Here is a 17,792-nt window from a genome sequence, read left to right as displayed (position 1 = left end):
GTAAAAACAATCAAATACTCAGATATAGAATAAGGACATTTCTTTTCACAAATCAATTTAATTCAATCATAAGGCTTAAATTAAAATTATGAGTAAGTAGCAGAATTCTCCTTCCCGTCTTTCTTTAACATCTACTTATAATTAATTATGTGAAAAAGTTTGTGATACTTAATGAAAATATACCAGTGAATGAAATACAAAATTCTGTCTCCTAGATTCTATGAGAGGGTGATTGTGAACAGAGACTGACAAAATTTTATAAACAAGACTAGATTTCTGAGTTTTATCTGAAGCACACATTGTCAAATCTCTCCCTATCTTAATTTCCCTTAAACACACAAACAATACATAGCATCCCTGAGCTCTAAAGGAAAACCCATGACACAAGAAGAAAGTGATCAAAGCACATAGAAATTTTTGGCAGTCAACTTTTGCCTTAAATATAGATGAACTTTTGCCCTAAATATAGATGAACAAAATTAATATGAAACTACAATGAATGAAAATACCTCACAGAGATATTTTAAAGCAATGTTAAATGAAAACTTAAAAAAAAAAAAAGACCTTTGAGGGAGAGAATTGATGAAGTGGGGAATGCTCAGATCAAAATACATAAAGTGAAAAAATCGTGAATGTAATTCTAATAAATATTGTAGAGACTAAAGGGAATATTAGCAATATTATCTGATTACAGAATTATCATTTTCATATTTCTACTTTCCATATTTCTATATTTGGCATGTAATGTTTTAGAATCAGAAAAGTAATAAATGCCACCTATGAAACACAATATTAAGTGCCCATCCATAATAAGGACTGTATTACTGGTTCTTTGTAGGAGAGGGATCTGAATAGCAAATGTAAAGACATTTTTAAAACCTGAATTTCAAAATAAAACATTACTAAGTCCATTCAAGAATACATTAAAAAACAGTCATCCACCAAAATGTTCTAAACTTGTCTGGGTCATCTCCATCTTAATAGTCTTACTACATTCTTTTAATGTCTAACATATTAGATTCCACCTACAGACGAACAACAGCACAAAAGCTATCCTTGAAGGTCTGTGTTAAAGGACACGGGGCTGCCCCAGTCCCAGGTTTGAGTGCAGGCAGCAGGTGCCTGGGAAGCAATGTGTGCTTGCTGCGCAGAAGTACACAGCTGAGTCTTCAGGCTGGGTGTCTCTGATGTGCAGGGAGAGATGTTTGGCCGTCTTATTCAATGAAACAGTGAGTCTTTGGTCTTCTTTTGTGGTCATGCTTGAAAAAATGTCTATAAGGAGCTGGGGACCTTTTCCAAGTTCTTGCTTATACCAAGGGAGGTAACTTGAGGTACTGTCTGAATAACTGCAGTTGATAACAGAGCTGCTTCCCTCCTGGACACTCAGGGTAGAAGGATGCTGCTCCACATTCTCTCCCTGGCTGAACCCTGTGCAGAAAGAAAAGGTCAGAGAAAAGAGGAGAGATTCCAGGTTATTGTGCTTCAGAATGCTCTTTTTCTACGCTAATGGGAGGAAACCTGAGTAAAGCCAATCTTGAGTTCTGAAGAATATCCACTAATATACTCTGAACTCACAGTTCAGCTGCAGACACGAGAACATGATTAAAGCTCCCATGGATGTCTTCATGGTTCCTCCCAGTTAAGCTCAGGTTCAGAATTGTAGCCTCCAGCCAGCTCAGCACCTTCTCTTATCAGGCTGTCCCTTCTTTCCTCTAACAGAGTACTTTCCCACATTGTGTACCAGCCAATAAGAAAAAGACTCTGCTTCTGCCATAGTCTAGTCCATCAGATGCACTTAAATGAACCCTCCACATGTTCTGCATCAGCACAGGTGCACTGCCGTCTTGTGGTCACATCTCTACTGAACTCGCTGGGGAAATGCTCTTCTCTTAGCCTGTGCCTCTGAGGGACTCCCATGTATCAAGGCAGCAATCAGTCAAGCAAATTAAATCTTAGGTCAGGGATGAAGGGCACAGTGAGAACGTGGAGATCAAGGTTTATGCCTCTGTGCATTACTGAGTTACTGTTTATAAGTTGGAAAGCTATAGATGTTATTGCTATTTATTCCATGATAGGTCTGGTGCACACGTTTGAAATCAGGAGGGAATCATTATTCACTCTCTTAAAAAAGATATTAGAGAAACTTTCCTTTCTGCCAAATCTATCATTCTCATTTGTGACAAAGAAAACTCTTTGTAAAAGGAACATGTAACCCAAAGCTTAGAATAAGAGAGAGAAGATCATATGATATTTCAAATGTTTCTGATCTCAGGATGTGTTTCGCCTAGCTGGTCTTGCCCATGACCTTGCTTTTTTCAGAGGATTGACAGTACCAATAGTCAAAATGTAGGCTATTCTCTTACTTGAGATGACTATAACAAAAAGTAAAGGACTAAATCTAAGTGATAAGCAGTGGGGATAACTTCCATCAGTTATTAATATTTCAACTACAGGAAAGATTGCAGTAATTTACATAAATAAATCTGATATGCTTTAAGAAATCTATTTGAATGCTATGTGTTTTATATTCTGGAAAGTACTGAAAGACACAGTAGAAATTCTGATGAAACCTCAACCTGCGAACTCAGAAAATACAACCACATGTAAGTTTATCCTTGAGGTGATTTCCTTTTCTCAAATCAAAATAGATGGCATGTCCTCCAATGCAATTACTGACTCATGGCCTCAGGACAATTTCCTCTTGAGTATTAGCCATTTACCCTGTCATGCTTCCCAGTTCCTGCCCCGCACGCTTCACATTCCATGCGCCATCATATTTCCCCTAAACGCTACTACAGTGTTTGATAAAGCTCACTGGCCCTGTGAGTATCGAGAAATCTCTCTCTCTGCTAAAGCCCCTTTCACATTCACATTAATTATCTGGAAATTTCTGATGACCTCTGTGACAATAAATCCAGGCAATCACAAATATTCCCTGTGCTCTGGGGATGGTACCAACAAGAAACTTGTCCTAAAGAAATGATGAGGAGAAATGATCTCTGGGAAAACAAGACAACCTCATTTTCAAAAGAAGCCCCTTTCCTCTAATTCCTACTCATGGATCCTCTTAAATGACAAAGAATAAACTCATCTTCCTTCCATCTTTCTCACCTTGAAAGCTTTAAAGATAGCTATGGTGAAGAATATCAATCAACTCAATATATAAATATACGTGTATATATGAAATTGTTTTTATGTTTGGAAAATTTCTTGATTCAGAGCATCTTCCATTCTTTCACCCATTCCCCATAAAATAAGCATGCTCAAACACTTTCTGGGCAAATTTTCCTCTTCTCAGAGACCAAAAAGGCAATATTTGCACTTTTGAGGTGTGACACTAACAACAAATATAATGGTCTGAATATGACCATTCATATGAACGACTCTTCCATGAATAAACTATTGCAGAGAAACAGCCATTCCTGGAGCAAAATTTCCAGCTCCATGATGATTTCATAGAATATTGTTTTCCTTTTGTTAAAGTGCTGGCCTAGAAAACCTTCACCTACCATCTTCGTGGACTTCCAGCTGCACAAGTCTTCCAATTCCAATGGTCATTTTGCAGACAATGTGTGAATTATACTCATTATACTCAAACTGCCTTCAAGGGATTTCCACCTGGGATGATAAATATATTTGCTATTTTGGGGAAAGTCCTTAGAAATACTTGTTGGTGTTCACATGACACCATCACCTCTGGCTTTCTCCCACAGTAACAGTGAGTGATGCACGAATTTGCTGGTGGAATCAAAGTAGCTCAGCCAGAGTGTCTTTCCTGCCCAAGGTCTCAGACATTTACACAAAGTGGAACTCTTCGTTTAGGGTTTCAAAATGATAGGACCATGTCTTTATCAGACCAAAACTGCAGAGATCTGGGCTTGCATTAAACACATTCTCTTTACACAGCAGGATGGTCCTACAGCAAGAGAGAGAATGTTTTAAAGGAAGTAGGAAACCTACTTTCTTTCTCACCCAGATCATTTACTACATAATTGTTCCATGCTGTCATCTAGAATACAGTCTCTATTTTGTAAAACAAAGTTGGACAAAAGGATTTCTAAGGGCTTTTCCATCTCTAAGTTCTTTTTATACTGTATAACAAAACAAATATTTATTGAATACTGATTGTGTGCTATGTGGACTAGTGTCAGAGTGGGAGAAGTTGCCTGCATCATGGAACCCCAATACCATTTTCACAATATCATGTAATCTAATGGATCTGAGGTTGATCCTAACCCACCCTGAGGCCTCTTCAGAATATAGACACAATTCTCAGGACGAGATCCTATTTGGGTTTTTCTTTCTTCTATGAGATCAATAATGTATCAAGGAGAACTAAAGCCAAATTAACATGGGGAAAAAATGGGTCTTCATTCACTGAGTGGAAAGTCCTTCATAGGCAGTGAGACCAGGGGGCTCCATGGCTGAGCCATGGGTAAGTAGGATGTTCTTCTGGAGTCATATTTCTTCTATTTATCTATTACATTTAATTGTATGTATTGTATGAAAAAAAGAAAAACAAATTAGGCAAGGTGGATGAACTTACTAATATGGAAAGTGGGAAGCACTTTCTAAAACAGTCTAATTGCTTGCTGGATTCTGACTTTCTCCTTAAAACTTCAGTTTGGATGTTTAAAATTTCTAGCCATGGATACCTATACAGTTTTTGAGATCATTTCAAAATGAAAATGTAGGATCTTTATTCAAAAAACAGGGAAAATGTGTCACTAGGTAATGTTTCTAAGGGACCATTTTTCTAAAATGCTTTAACTCTTCATACATAGTAGTTTCATGTCTCTCAATTTAATTTTTTAAAGACTTTCTTATTTTCAAACACTTCAACTAAGTTCAAAGATAATGAGGCAGACATATTGAGGTATCCAGTGCATTTCCTGCCCCCATACAGGTACAGACTCCCATTGTCAACTTCTCCAGGACACCTTTTACAATGGATGAGCCTTCACTGCTTCATCCTAACACTCAAAGCCCACAGTTTTTCTAGGGTTCACTCCAGCTGTTGTACATTCTGTGGGTATGAACAAGTGTATAAGGAATGTATCCACCATTATACTATTATAGAGACTAGGCTCAATACACTATTCTCTGTGCTCTTTATCCCTGCTGCTCCCCTCAAACTTTGGCATCTTTTTTTCCCTCCTAGTTTTCCTTTTTCCAGAATGTCATAGGATCAGAATCATACCCTATGTAGTCTTTTCAGATGGGCTGTATTCACTTACTAAAATGCATATGAAGTTGCCCTATGGCTTCACAGCTCCTTTTTTTTTTTTTTTGAAGCAGCAAATCATATTCCACTATTTGGATGTACCACTATTTATTTATTCATTCACTTATTGAAAGACATGCAACTTACCTCAAGGTTTCGGCAATTATGAATAAAATTGCTATAAAACACCTGTGTACAAGTTTGTGTGGACATAACTTTTAAAACCCTTTGGGAAAATACTCAGGAAAGTCATTGCTGCATCAAATGGTAAGAGTATGTTTAGTCCCGTAAGAAACTGCAAACTGCTTTCTTGAAATGTCCAGGTATACACTTTCAATCTGTAGTAATTTCCCAATAATATTTACTGTACCCTTTGATGCATGTCAAAACCCCAGCTAATCCAAAGCAGGCACAGACACCACAGGTGACCCTGCCAACTGCTCAGCTCACATACAGCCTGCTGTGACCCAGAACCTGAGCCTGCATGTGTTCCCACCTATGTCCTGCTGTCCATGTACCTCTCTGCTCAGGCACTTGTTCCTCCCACTTATTGGACTCACTTATAAAAGACAAGCATAAAGGTAAAACTGGTATTAATTTCAAGACAGTGAGGGCACAGCATCAAACCAAGGTCAGGGTTCCTTGGAAGAGTGGAGGGCTGTGTAACTTTATAGGTCCCATGCTCAAGAAACTGAGTTTCCTCCCAGCTTCAGGGAGTCTGCCCATTTACCTCCATCTGAATTTTCAGGGGCATATGCCTTCCTATCAATGCCCTTTTCTCAACATAAAAGCCACTGCAGGCTGGAATTCAGTTTGTGCTGGAATCTTTACACATGTAAGTTTCGACTTTGTATTTCGACTTTGTATTTGAGGTCTGGCTGCAACAGACCTCAAATACAAAGACAGACAGACAGGGATCTTTTAGGGAAGTCCTGGAAGCTGTTTGCTTCCCTTCCCCACCTAGGAATGATGTTACAAAATCACGAGTAATAGATTCATTTAAAATGCAAGGAAGAGCAATAGATTTTCATGGAACAGAATGAAAATTTCCATGAGCTCTTCTTCACAAGGTGCTATTTAGAATTACTCAAATAGATACTTTTGTCAGTGATGTATGTCAATACATTGTACAAATCATTTAGATTTTATTATTCTGTAGGGTCTTCTATACCAGGTTCTCAGAGAATAAGCTCTAATGTCACCTCAAATTCACTAATTTTGAAATAATATGATCTCAACAATGTAGCTTATGCTCTAGAATCCTCCCTTTATTCATGCATAAAAGTAAAGTACTTATTCACAGAGTATTATCTTACTGAAAAAGAAAATATATGTTATAAGTAGAGTGCCCAACCCTCAATAAAATTATTTTATTGTATTTGTGTTTCCAGGAGTAAAAAGCTGAATACAGACTTTAGAAAACATTGTGCATATTCTCTTTACATTTCTTTGAAAAAGAACCACCCACAGATAACTAAAAAACTTAGTCATCTCTTTGTTTGCTGATGACCACTGAGTTTTTTGAGCATTTTCCATTTGACTACTTACAGATACTTTATATGCTAGCTGCTAGGACATCTGTTTTCCCAGGGTACTGGATATGGGCATTTCTATCACTTGCTCCAGTGACTCCATGGTAGAGGTTTTTACCTGCAAAGGGCTTTCTGGGAGGAAAAAGGGCAAGTGAGTGAAATGAAAGCCCTGATGGGTCTAATTTTAGGAGAGGAAAAAAAGGTGCCCTAACATAAATCTGAAAGTCTGAAAATGTGCAAAGCCTGCTCTGGGGGCAAATGTACAACCCAGGGAAGGGTGGGGCCTACAGGCACAGCTGCAGTTTGGGTGCAGGCTGCAGATCACCAAGATGCACTGTGCCTCCACTGCACACAGGTAGGTGGCTGAGTCTTCCAGTTGGGAGGCCCCGATGTGGAGGGTGCTGGACCGATCCTTAGTATTCACTGTGCAGTTTAACCTTCCACTCTGCTTCATCCCTGAAACTATGTAAAACAGCCGGGTGAGACTGCCGCCCCCGGGGTTCTGTCGGAACCACTGCACATTGTTCACTGCATTAGAGAAATTGCACTTGAGAGTAGAGCTGGCTCCCTCCTGGAGGCTCTGGTGTGAAGGGCTCTGCTCCACCGTCATCACTCTCACCCCTGTGTGGAAAGAGAAGGACAAGCACAAGTGATGTCACTGGGGAGTCACTGGTGCTATTTTCAAACCTGTAAAATAAATATCCCTAGACACACCACTGAAAATGTAAGACCCTCTAGGAGCTCAGTGTCAGCACCCCCACCCCCAATGTGGGCTGTGCATTGCTCCCCAGCCCCATCTGGAACACCCTACTCACAGCAAACCTGGAGCCATAGGAGCCCCAGCAGAGCTCCCCAATATCTCCTCATGATTTCTTGTCTAGTTGTTGAATTACTGACAATGCTACTGTGCTGGGTGTAGTCTTGGATTCAGAGAAATTGTGTTCTTACACTCAATCCTTTCCACCAGTATCACTGAGCACCAATCACACCTCAGCTCTGTCATTCACTGAACTCGAGACTCCACCCACAGTGGCCCAGTGACACTCATTAACAATCTCTCTAAAATTGTGATTTTTACAGTGCAGTGAGGTACAGACAATATTTCCAATATAGGAAGATATAAGAGGTTTCTTTCTTAAACACTCATATAAGAAATTTGTGGGTTAGTGTATGAGGAAAGGCGAATGATTCTTCTAGAAGAGTCAGTGTCTCAGTGGGTTGCACTAAAGATTGAGGAATCATGGGGAAGAGTGACTCCATTCCCCAAACTTCACAGTTTGACAGACAAGCTGAGAGTTTGGTTATATAAAAATGCTAATAAGAGAAAACTATCAATAGCATGCATTGTGTATTGCAGAAGTAGCTACAAATTCTCGAAATCAGGAGAGTTCTAGAAACCAAGACAGATAGTCACCATCTGCATAGAGTATTATTCCAACCAGAATTTGTTGTGAAAAGTAAAATACCTGCATGATGTCCCTTCTGATTTAATTTCTACCTCTCCACCTCTCCATTGCCATTAACTAGCGGACACTCTGTTTACATACATAGCTGAGTCTGGCCAGGCCATACATTGCTGGTCACGGGCAATATTGTCTTCTCCCTTTCTTTCTCTTATTTATTGTCCCTTATTTTTTCCTTTCTTCTCTTCATTCTTGTTCCCTCCATTCTCAGCAGAGATACATGAAAAGGTAGGGTTTCTGAGGTATTGAAATAATTTCAGGGTCAGTAAGTTTAGGGGATTTTATTGATACTGACAACAGGTAATGGGACGTTTTCTGTTGCGTTTCCATGGTCACAATGCCCAGAAATAATCCTATCTTGTCACCTATGCTCCAAGAATTATCTGTATAATGGATTTCTAGAGACATGGCCTCCAGATGTGTGAAGCTGATATAGAATGGCAAAACTGAAAACCTGAGATGAACTTTACACAAACTCTGTCCATCCCTGCCTCCCCTGACTTTGCTGTCTATAATTGGACTGGCTTATATGATTTCTGTTCTCCCTTTAATGGCTCAACCTTGGACCATCAGAAAGTCTTTGTTGGGTGTGGCGTAAACAATGAATTTTGGAGCACAAAAAAAAAAAGATTAAAAAAAAAAAAGTCTTTGTTTCTGGTAAAACCTAGAGTGCCCCCTAGAGGACTGAAACGGTCAGCAAAAACACTTCAGACCGTAACTCCACAGAAAGAACCTCCCAGCTCTTTCCATTCCAAATTTCCTGATGAAGGAAATGGAGATGATCAGAAAAGAAAATAACTGCTTAGTTTGAATGGGGGATTACCAGTGAGCCAAATCCTACTTTTAAAATGGAATTGCATGGAAATTGATATCAGGAAATAATTTGGTAAATCTCATCTTGTGCTTTTATTTGATTTCTTTAACTTAGTTCAAAAGAAATCCACATTCATTGAGCTTTTTGTTTCACTGGGGTAATTTCCTAGATATTTATAATATCTAAACGTGTGATGGAATATTATTCAGCCACAAAAAGAATGAAATCTTGCCATTTGTAATGACATGGATTAAGCTAGAGAGTATAGCACTGAAGGAATAAGTAAGTCAGAGAAAACAAATACCATATGATTTCACTCATGTGGAATTTAAGAAACAAACCAGACAGGCAAAGGAAAAATATATAATAGAGAGCGATAAATCAAGAAACAGACTCTTTTTTTTTTTTTAAGATTTCATTTATTTATTTGACAGAGAGAGATCACAAGTAGGCAGAGAGGCAGGCAGAGAGAGAGAGAGAGAGGAGGAAGCAGGCTCCATGGCGAGCAGAGAGCCCGATGTGGGACTCGATCCCAGGATCCTGAGATCATGACCTGAGCCAAAGGCAGCGGCTTAACCCACTGAGCCACCCAGGTGCCCCCAAGAAACAGACTCTTAATTAAAGAGAAGAAACTGATGGTTACCAGAGGGAGAGGACTGGGGGATGGGTTCCATAGGTGGGGGAGTGAAGGCATGCCCTTGTCGTGATGAGTATCAGGCGTTCTGTGGAAGTGTTGAATCATTATATTGTACAGATGAAACTAATATAACATTGTACCTTAAGTAACTGAAAAGAAAATAAAAATAAATAAATATATAAAATTAGAAAACGTACTAGTTTACAGTCTGTGAGGAAAGGCAAAAATATACATTATTATAGAGTCAAAGGGTAGGACCATAAGAGGAGGAAACTAAAAACTACCTGATCTGAGAGGAGGAACAAATACATTTTCATTAGGTCCTTGGACAAAATCTTGCAAAAATCTAGGAGAGAATATGGATAAGCCTTTATGATGGCTTTTATGATTTTTATTACTTTTAATAATAGGAGGAACTTGTGCATATATGAATTATTAAAAGTAATAAAACATTACCTATAGACTAAAATCCCTTTTGACTACCTTTTTCAATTCTGACCCTTAGATCACTGATTACCGTAATACTTTCTTCATCTTTACAATTTGGAGTTGATAATTCCAGATGTTTACTAGATTTGAATCAACAGAAAATATATAGTATTTTACTTAGACTTTATTATAATGTAAGCATACATTTAAGGTATACTATTCTGTAACTTGTTTTATAAACTCAGTAGTAAATCTTGTAGGTCTTATTATATTAACCCATATACATCCTTTGTTCCATTATATTCTATATAGTGTACATATTTTTATAATCCTTTCCTCTATTGATTAAAGGCTACAATGATTTATTTAATCTAGGAAATACTACACTACAATAAAGCTTATTAAGCATTCCTCACATGAGCACATGTTTTTTTTAGGAACAGAGACTAGGAGGAAATGAAGGAATAAGCCCTGAGGCTGGCAGGTGAAAATTACTCCAGGTGGAGGAAATTCAGGGACAAAGGGCTTGAAGAAGAATGAAGAGAATTCATGTTCTGATTATTGTGTTAGAAGATTTTCATTTTCTATTTTTTTCTTAATGTGCATTAAAACTGGAGTTTATCAGCTCATTTGATAAACTCTTTCTTAAATTTTGTCCTGATACAGAGGTAGTATATAGTTTGCTCTAACCATTCACTGAGGTTTTCCAAATATAGCAAATCAGCAAGAGAAAAAGCACACCCAAGGAGAAGCAGTGGTATGTATATACAAGGAAAAACTATTACAGAACAAAATTAAACATAGAAAAAATGTAAACATCTGCACACACACCCCCACACACAATTTGAGAATATTGTCAATAATATGGAAGCACATTTTGCTTTTTTCAAATCAGCAGAGAAAAAGTGAAAGTTCTGTCAATGCAACAGAAGGGAAAATAAATGAAAAAGGCAAAAGCATATGGAACAAAACCAAAATATTAGAAACAAGTTCAAATATTCAGTAATCAGAACATAGATTAAAAAGAAATTATTCTTCATGTGAGAGAGATTGTATGATAATTGTGAATCAAAAATTTTTAAATATTTTATTTATTTATTTGACAGAGAGAGAGCGCACAAGTAGGCAGAGTGGCAGGCAGAGGGAGAAGCAGGCTCCCACTGAGCAGGGAGCCTGGTGGCAGGGCTTGATCCAAACAACCCGGGATCACAACCTGAGCCGAAGGCAGCTGTTTAACTGACTGAGTGACCCAGATGCCCCAAATTGAATCAAAATTTAAAACCATTTCTCCATATTGCTTAAGAAGCAAACCTGAGAGCAAACAACTAACAAACATGAGCAGATAGGATGATATTTTCCTGCTGTCCCAGCGTGCATATTCTGAAGTCCTCTCCTCATCTACTAAACCCACTACACCCAAAGAAAGAACCCAAAGAACTGTCAGTTCTGCCCAAGAGACAGTCAAAAGGCACCTAAGAGAAGACCTAGCTAGCAAACTAATTAGCCCTTACAAAGAGAAGATCTAAGAAAAAACAACAAAGTCTAAAAAAACAAACAAAACTAAAAAAGTCAGCATAAGAAGGAAAACAATCAACAGCATCAAAAGTCATCCTACAGAGTTGGAGAAAATATTTGCAAACTACATACATGATAAGGGTTTAATATCCAAACAATATAATAACTCCTACAATAATAGTTTTTAAGAAAACTAATTAGCCAATTAAAAATGGTCTAAGGACTAGAATAGACGTTTCTTTAAAGAAGACATTCGAATAGCCAACAAGTGTGTGAGTGAATACCCAATGTCACTGATTATCAGGAAAATGCAATCAAAGCTGCAGTGAAATATCACCTCCCTCAGTCATGCAATTATGTAAAAAAGGACCACCCTATTTGGTACTTCAGTATTTAAAATGGTATTAGCCACAACTTAAACATGGGAGGAAAAAATACTTACTATAAACGTGTAATTTTGTTCCTTTTAATGATGTCTATCTCAATGTATTTGCCTCTACATTTACAATAAATTCTTTTATATCATTCATAGTTTATATTTTTTTAAAAAAATTGATGGCTATTATCAGAAACACAAAATTCAGGTGTTGCCGAGGATGTGAAGAGACTGGAACACTTGCACACCGTTGGTGGGAATGCACAATGCTGCAACCATGGAAAACAATATGAGAGGTTGTGAAAAAGTTAAAAAGAGAACCACCGTATAATCCAGTAATCCCACTTCTGAGGACATATCAAAAAGAATTTCAATCAGGATCTTGAAGAGATATTAAGCACTCCTTTTTTCATTGCCAACACTTCCCAATAGCCAAGATGGGGAAACAACATCAATGCCCAAAGACAGAAGAATGGATAAAGAAAATGTGGTGTATATACAGAAGTAGTGTACTACCCTGCCTTAAGAGGAAAAAGAAAAAGGAAATCTGACAATATGAAGCCATATGGATGAATCTTGAGGACATTATGGTAACTGAAATAAGCCAGTAGCAGTAAAACAAATAGTGGATGATTCCACCTAAATGTGGTATCTGTGATAGTCAAATTCATAGAATGAAAGAGTGAATAAAAATTTGGTTGCCATGAGCTCTGGCTATTGGGTAATGGAGAATTACTAATCTAGCATATGAAAGAATACAGAGTTGCTGTACAACATTGTACCCACACCAACAATCATGTATTGTATACCTAAATTTTAAGAGGCTAAATCTCATGGTAAGTGTTCTTTGCATGATACAAATTAAATTTTAAAAAAAGTAAGAAACCACAGGTATCAAAATGGTCAAAATCCAAAACACTGATACCACAAATGCTGGTGTCAAAAATTCAGAAATAGCCTAGGTCAATCCAATGACTTACACCAAGGTGTTAATTAGTAAAAGCGTCACGCACACACCAAAAAGACAGTTCATGAAGTGGGAACACTCAAACCAAAACATGGAATGAGGCTCAGGAGTATATTGTTAGAAAGCAATTTGTATAGTGAGGACACCAGGAGTCTATCTTCTTCCTGGTGATTAGTTGTATCAGAGTTGCTGTAAATTATATCCGAAATTAGTCAGGGGGTACCTCACGTCAAACCTGGGAAACAGTTCAAGTTTTGCTTATGATTTCCAGAGGCAGAGCAAAAAATGATGCAGGTAAAGTTAATTCAACAAAATAAACTAAATTAAGCTTTATTTGTAGGACTAAGCTGATTTGGGAAGTAATCTTTGCCCAGGGAACTTTCAAGGCTGCTCAGTTTGGTTTTTATTTTAACATGGACAAGGATGTCCAGCAACAAGAAACTTCATTTGTGGCTGACGGGAATGCACAATGGTACAGCCTACTTGGAACACAAGCATAGAAGGTTCTTACATAGCTAATCACACTCCTACCATATCATCTAGCAATGACAATCTTTAGTGTTTCCCAAATGGCTGGAGAACTTCTGTCTACAAAAACTTGCACAAAAATATTTGTAGCAGCTTTATTTATTATTGGCAAAACATGAAAGCAACCAAGATGTCATCAGTAAAAGAAAGGGTAAGCAAACTATAGCACAGCTAGATAAGGGAATCTTATTCAGTTCTGAAAAGAAATGAGCCATCAAACCATGGGAAGACGTGGAGGAAAATTACATGCATATTTCTAAGTGAAAGAAGCCAATCTGCAAAGGTTGCATTCTGTTTGATATCCACTATATGACATTCTGGAAAAGGTAAAATATCGGTGGTTGTCAGAGATTACAGGGAGGAAGGGAAGAATTTCTTTAAGAAAAGGAAAGTTGAGGGGCACCTGGGTGGCTCAGTGGGTTAAGCCTCTGCCTCCGGCTCAGGTCATGATCCCAGGGTCCTGGGATCGAGCCCCACATCAGGCTCTCTGCTCTGCAGGGAGCCTGCTTCCTCCTCTCTCTCTGCCTGCCTCTCTGCCTACTTGTGATCTCTGTCAGATAAATAAAGAAAAAATCTTTAAAAAAAAAAAAAAGAAAGAAAAGGAAAGTTGAACTGGTGAGCAAAATTTAAAAAGCTTAGTAATACACAAGATGTGTGGAAAGTTTTTATGTACTCTTCTCAATTCCTCAAAGACCAACTTGCAATCTTGTGCTGAGATTAGAAGTGATCATTGCTTCTTATAAAGGGCTGTGTATTGCATGGTTGTTCTGTGACTTAAAATTTTCTCACGTGGCTCACGTAGTTTATTCCCTCCACCCCAATACCTTCAACACACACACACACACACACACACACACACACACACACATATGTACACACCCACTCACGTAGGCGGCACCATCTTCCTCAATTATCCAAAAATGTGTGGTACTTCTTTTCCCTGACCCTTTCCAGGAGGCAGAGCAAACACTGAGGTGCTTCCACAGGAGGCCTGGGTTTCTCCTTATCTAGTCTTTCATGCAAGTTTGCTTTTCTCCATAAACAGCTCATTTTCTAAAGCTGGTTGACTTTGCTGCCTGCTGATAGCTTCTGTCCTGTTTCTCTCTGTGTTTGCAGCTTTCTGCCCTTTAAGATGTCTTTACTATCTTTTTAATAGAGCTTTAGAAAAATCAAGAGGTAAACATGCATTATTAGTCTACCATGGTTTTTTGAAAAAGATTTTATTTCTAAGTAGTCTCAACACTCAACATGGGTCTCAAACTTACAACCACAAGATCCAGAGTTGCAGCTCTGCCTTCTGAACCAGCCTGCACCCCTAGTCTGCCATTATATCCCAGTGTCAGAGAAAAATTCTTATTATATATTCTTTTCAATTGTTTGAAGTACATTTTGACATGCATTTATATTTATAGAAGTTTTTAAAAAGTTTATATTTTAAACCATTTAAACAAAAAATTAATTTAAACCAAGAATATATACTAATATATATATAAATATATTAATATTTTGATCATAGCTCATTCATTAAATCTACTGAAGTGGATAATAATTAAAGATTACAGGGCACCTGGGGGGCTCAGATGGTTAAGCGACTCACTTTCGCTTTCGGCTCAGGTCATGATCTCAGGATTATGAAATCAAGCCCCATGTTAGGTTCCCTGTTCAGTGAGGAGTCTGCTTGAGATTTTCATTCCTTCTCCCTCACCCCCTCCACCCAAGCCTCTGGCTATCTTTTACTCTTGCTCTAAAATAAATAAATAAATTCTTAAAAATATTTAAAAATTTTTTTAAATAAAATAAATAATATTTTAAAAATAAAGAATATTGCAACATTTTTGGCAAAGTATTGTACTGCAATACATACACTGTTTTTCTATTATTCATTACATAACTTCACTGACTCCTAAACATTTACCCAATCCCATGATTATGGCCCTCTGGGAGAGGGTGCAAAACAGGAGTTAGAGAAATCTAAAGGATTTCCTTCCCAGTGTCACCTACCCATCTATACTGCTAGGAAACTTCAGTGCAAGAGCATTTTCTCTCACACTTCTCACATGGGTACTAAGAAGGATCTCACTTGAGTTCTTACTGTCAGAAAGTCAACTAATCTATTTAACTGGCCAGATCAGGAGCCACTTCCTCCATTCTGTTTCTGTACCCACCGCTTCATTTTGAATATCAGCCTGAGTCTGTCACCTGATTTACTAGAGGAGAAAGCAGGGCAGAGGTCTCTGCCTTCTATTTTCCTTGCTCAGGTTCACGTGTTCCTCCTCTTTTCCTCCCTTCCCTTCCTTCTCTAATAAATCCTGGTTTGGGGCTGAAGCTCTCCCATCACCTCTCCTGCCATATTCTGTCAGGAAGACATTAGGCATCACCACCTTCTCAGGCATACCATGTCTCTCTAAAAGAGTCATAGACACAACAACACACATCAGGGTGCCATGAACAACTTGTGGGGCTGAATTCTCACTGCAAGGATGAGCAAAAGACCACTTCATTGTTATGTGGTTTTACCTTGAAATTACTTATGCTCTGGCTGAGGAACTCTTGGCATCAAGCTGTTCTCAATGTCACTAAGGAACAGCTGGGGTTGGGGAATGTTACTTCTGGTTCTTGTGCTCTAGCTGTTTGTATGATTTTTGTTCCAACCACACACTGAGGGACAAACAACCACAGACTCTGCTAAAACCAGAATGGACCAGTCAGAGATGCTCAGCATCCAGGACCCTGTTCTGCTCAGAGTTTGCGCTCAGCTCCCCCTACAGTCCCCGTCACTGTGTCATTCATGGCACAGTAGTACACAGCTGAATCTGAGGCTTGCACCGAGCCTTTCTCCAAATGGAAGGATTTGGATTTGCTGTTGAAGGTGGCTTCAAAACCTTTGTTGTGTTTCGTCTCTTTGTCCTTCAAGGCTTTCAGGAGGAGCTCTAGACCTTCTCCTGGATATTGGACATACCAAAAAACAGTGGGGGACCATGTTGTTGAAAAAGTACAGTTTATAGTCAGGGAAGCTTCTTCTGAGAGGGTCATTTGACCCTCAGTCTGAGTCACTGAGTCTCCATATGTTTGTCCTGAGGAAAAAGAAAAGATATCTGTGTCACCTTGGGCATAAAGTTCTTGGATAAAATTATGGTTAAAGGTTTTCCTGACACAATGGAAGAAAGAATTCAAATTTTAAGAGGCATTGTACTTACCAAGCATTAGGACTACCACAGTCACGAAGCCTGGAGAACACTTCATCTCTGGAACGTCACCTAAAAAAATGTTCCTCATTCTTACCATGAAGAAAGGTTGGAGTGACAGAGAAATGATCCGTGGAAGCCCACATTTCACAAAGGAAATGCGACTGTGGTAGGAAGCTGCACCCTCTGGTGGACAGAGACTGAAATGCGTGCATGTTGGCCAGAATCCTCCCCAAGTCAGCCATCTGTTTAACCCTGACTTCATGAGGCACATGCCGGGCTTCAGGTGGCCCTTGGAAGTCTGAACAACAGCAATCCTGACTTCTCAGGTCTATTTTCTTCTTAAGAAACAGCACCCCAGGGAATTTCTGTAGCTGGAGGATAGCAATCTTCTAAAGCATTTTACTTCATATTCTCATGTGTCCATGTGGGCGGGCCTATAACCTACTGACTGTCAGGAAAGGAGTTGGAGTTGAATATGGAAAAGGTAATAGGAAACCAGGTTCTTTGCTGAGTGATTCTGTGTTTTTGGCACTGTACCACAATATTTAGAACTGTGACTGTAATTTTAAAAGCACTCCCTGAATATTTGTTAAATTAAACAAAAATGAACAAATGGCCTTTACTTGAAACACCATATTACTTGGTCATAAAAGTTAACAATTGTAAGGAATACTATCTTTTTAATGAAAGTTTTCCAGAGTAAAAGTCATACTATTTTATAGTCAATAATTTTAATAGTTGAATATTCTGGAAAATCAGAATCATTCAATAATGAAATATATGAATTCTAGATAGAAGAAACATCATAAGTGAAGTTGAATCCCACAAGATGATCTCAGATTCTTTTTAAAAAATATAGTTTTGTATTTATTGAGGGAGAGAGAGAGGAAAGAAAGAGGGGAGGGCCCAAGACAGAGGGAGAGGGAAAGCAGACACCATGCCAAGATTTCAGTCTGATGCAGGACTCAATCTCAAGACCCTGAGATCATACTTGAGCCAAAAACCAAGAGTTGGGGGGCACCTGGGTGCCTTCGTTGATCCAGCAATCCACATCCGGTATATACTCAAAAATTGAAATATTTGGCTATATACCCAGAATATTGAGATGTTTATGAATTC

General features: G+C 38.4%; 2 gene segments (V, D, J or C); both read right to left on the bottom strand.

Moving 5' to 3' along the window:
• Window positions 1-16,944, bottom strand: part of LOC116590188 — a 42,144-nt gene extending 25,200 nt beyond the window's left edge. Inside the window, 1 exon segment of the V gene segment in view lies at window positions 16,683-16,944. Within this exon segment, the coding sequence occupies window positions 16,683-16,944 (262 nt within the window).
• Window positions 6,657-7,722, bottom strand: LOC116591109. The segment is given in 3 exon segments: window positions 6,657-6,888; window positions 7,045-7,377; window positions 7,572-7,722. Coding segments are annotated over 3 exon segments (387 nt in total).
• Window positions 16,945-17,792: the final 848 nt, after the last annotated feature.

This window comes from Mustela erminea, chromosome 5 (genome assembly GCF_009829155.1).
Source record: "Mustela erminea isolate mMusErm1 chromosome 5, mMusErm1.Pri, whole genome shotgun sequence".
Taxonomy (NCBI): Eukaryota; Metazoa; Chordata; class Mammalia; order Carnivora; family Mustelidae; genus Mustela; species Mustela erminea.
The sequence above is the reverse complement of the archived record's forward strand: the minus strand, read 5'-3'. Positions and strand labels throughout refer to the sequence as shown.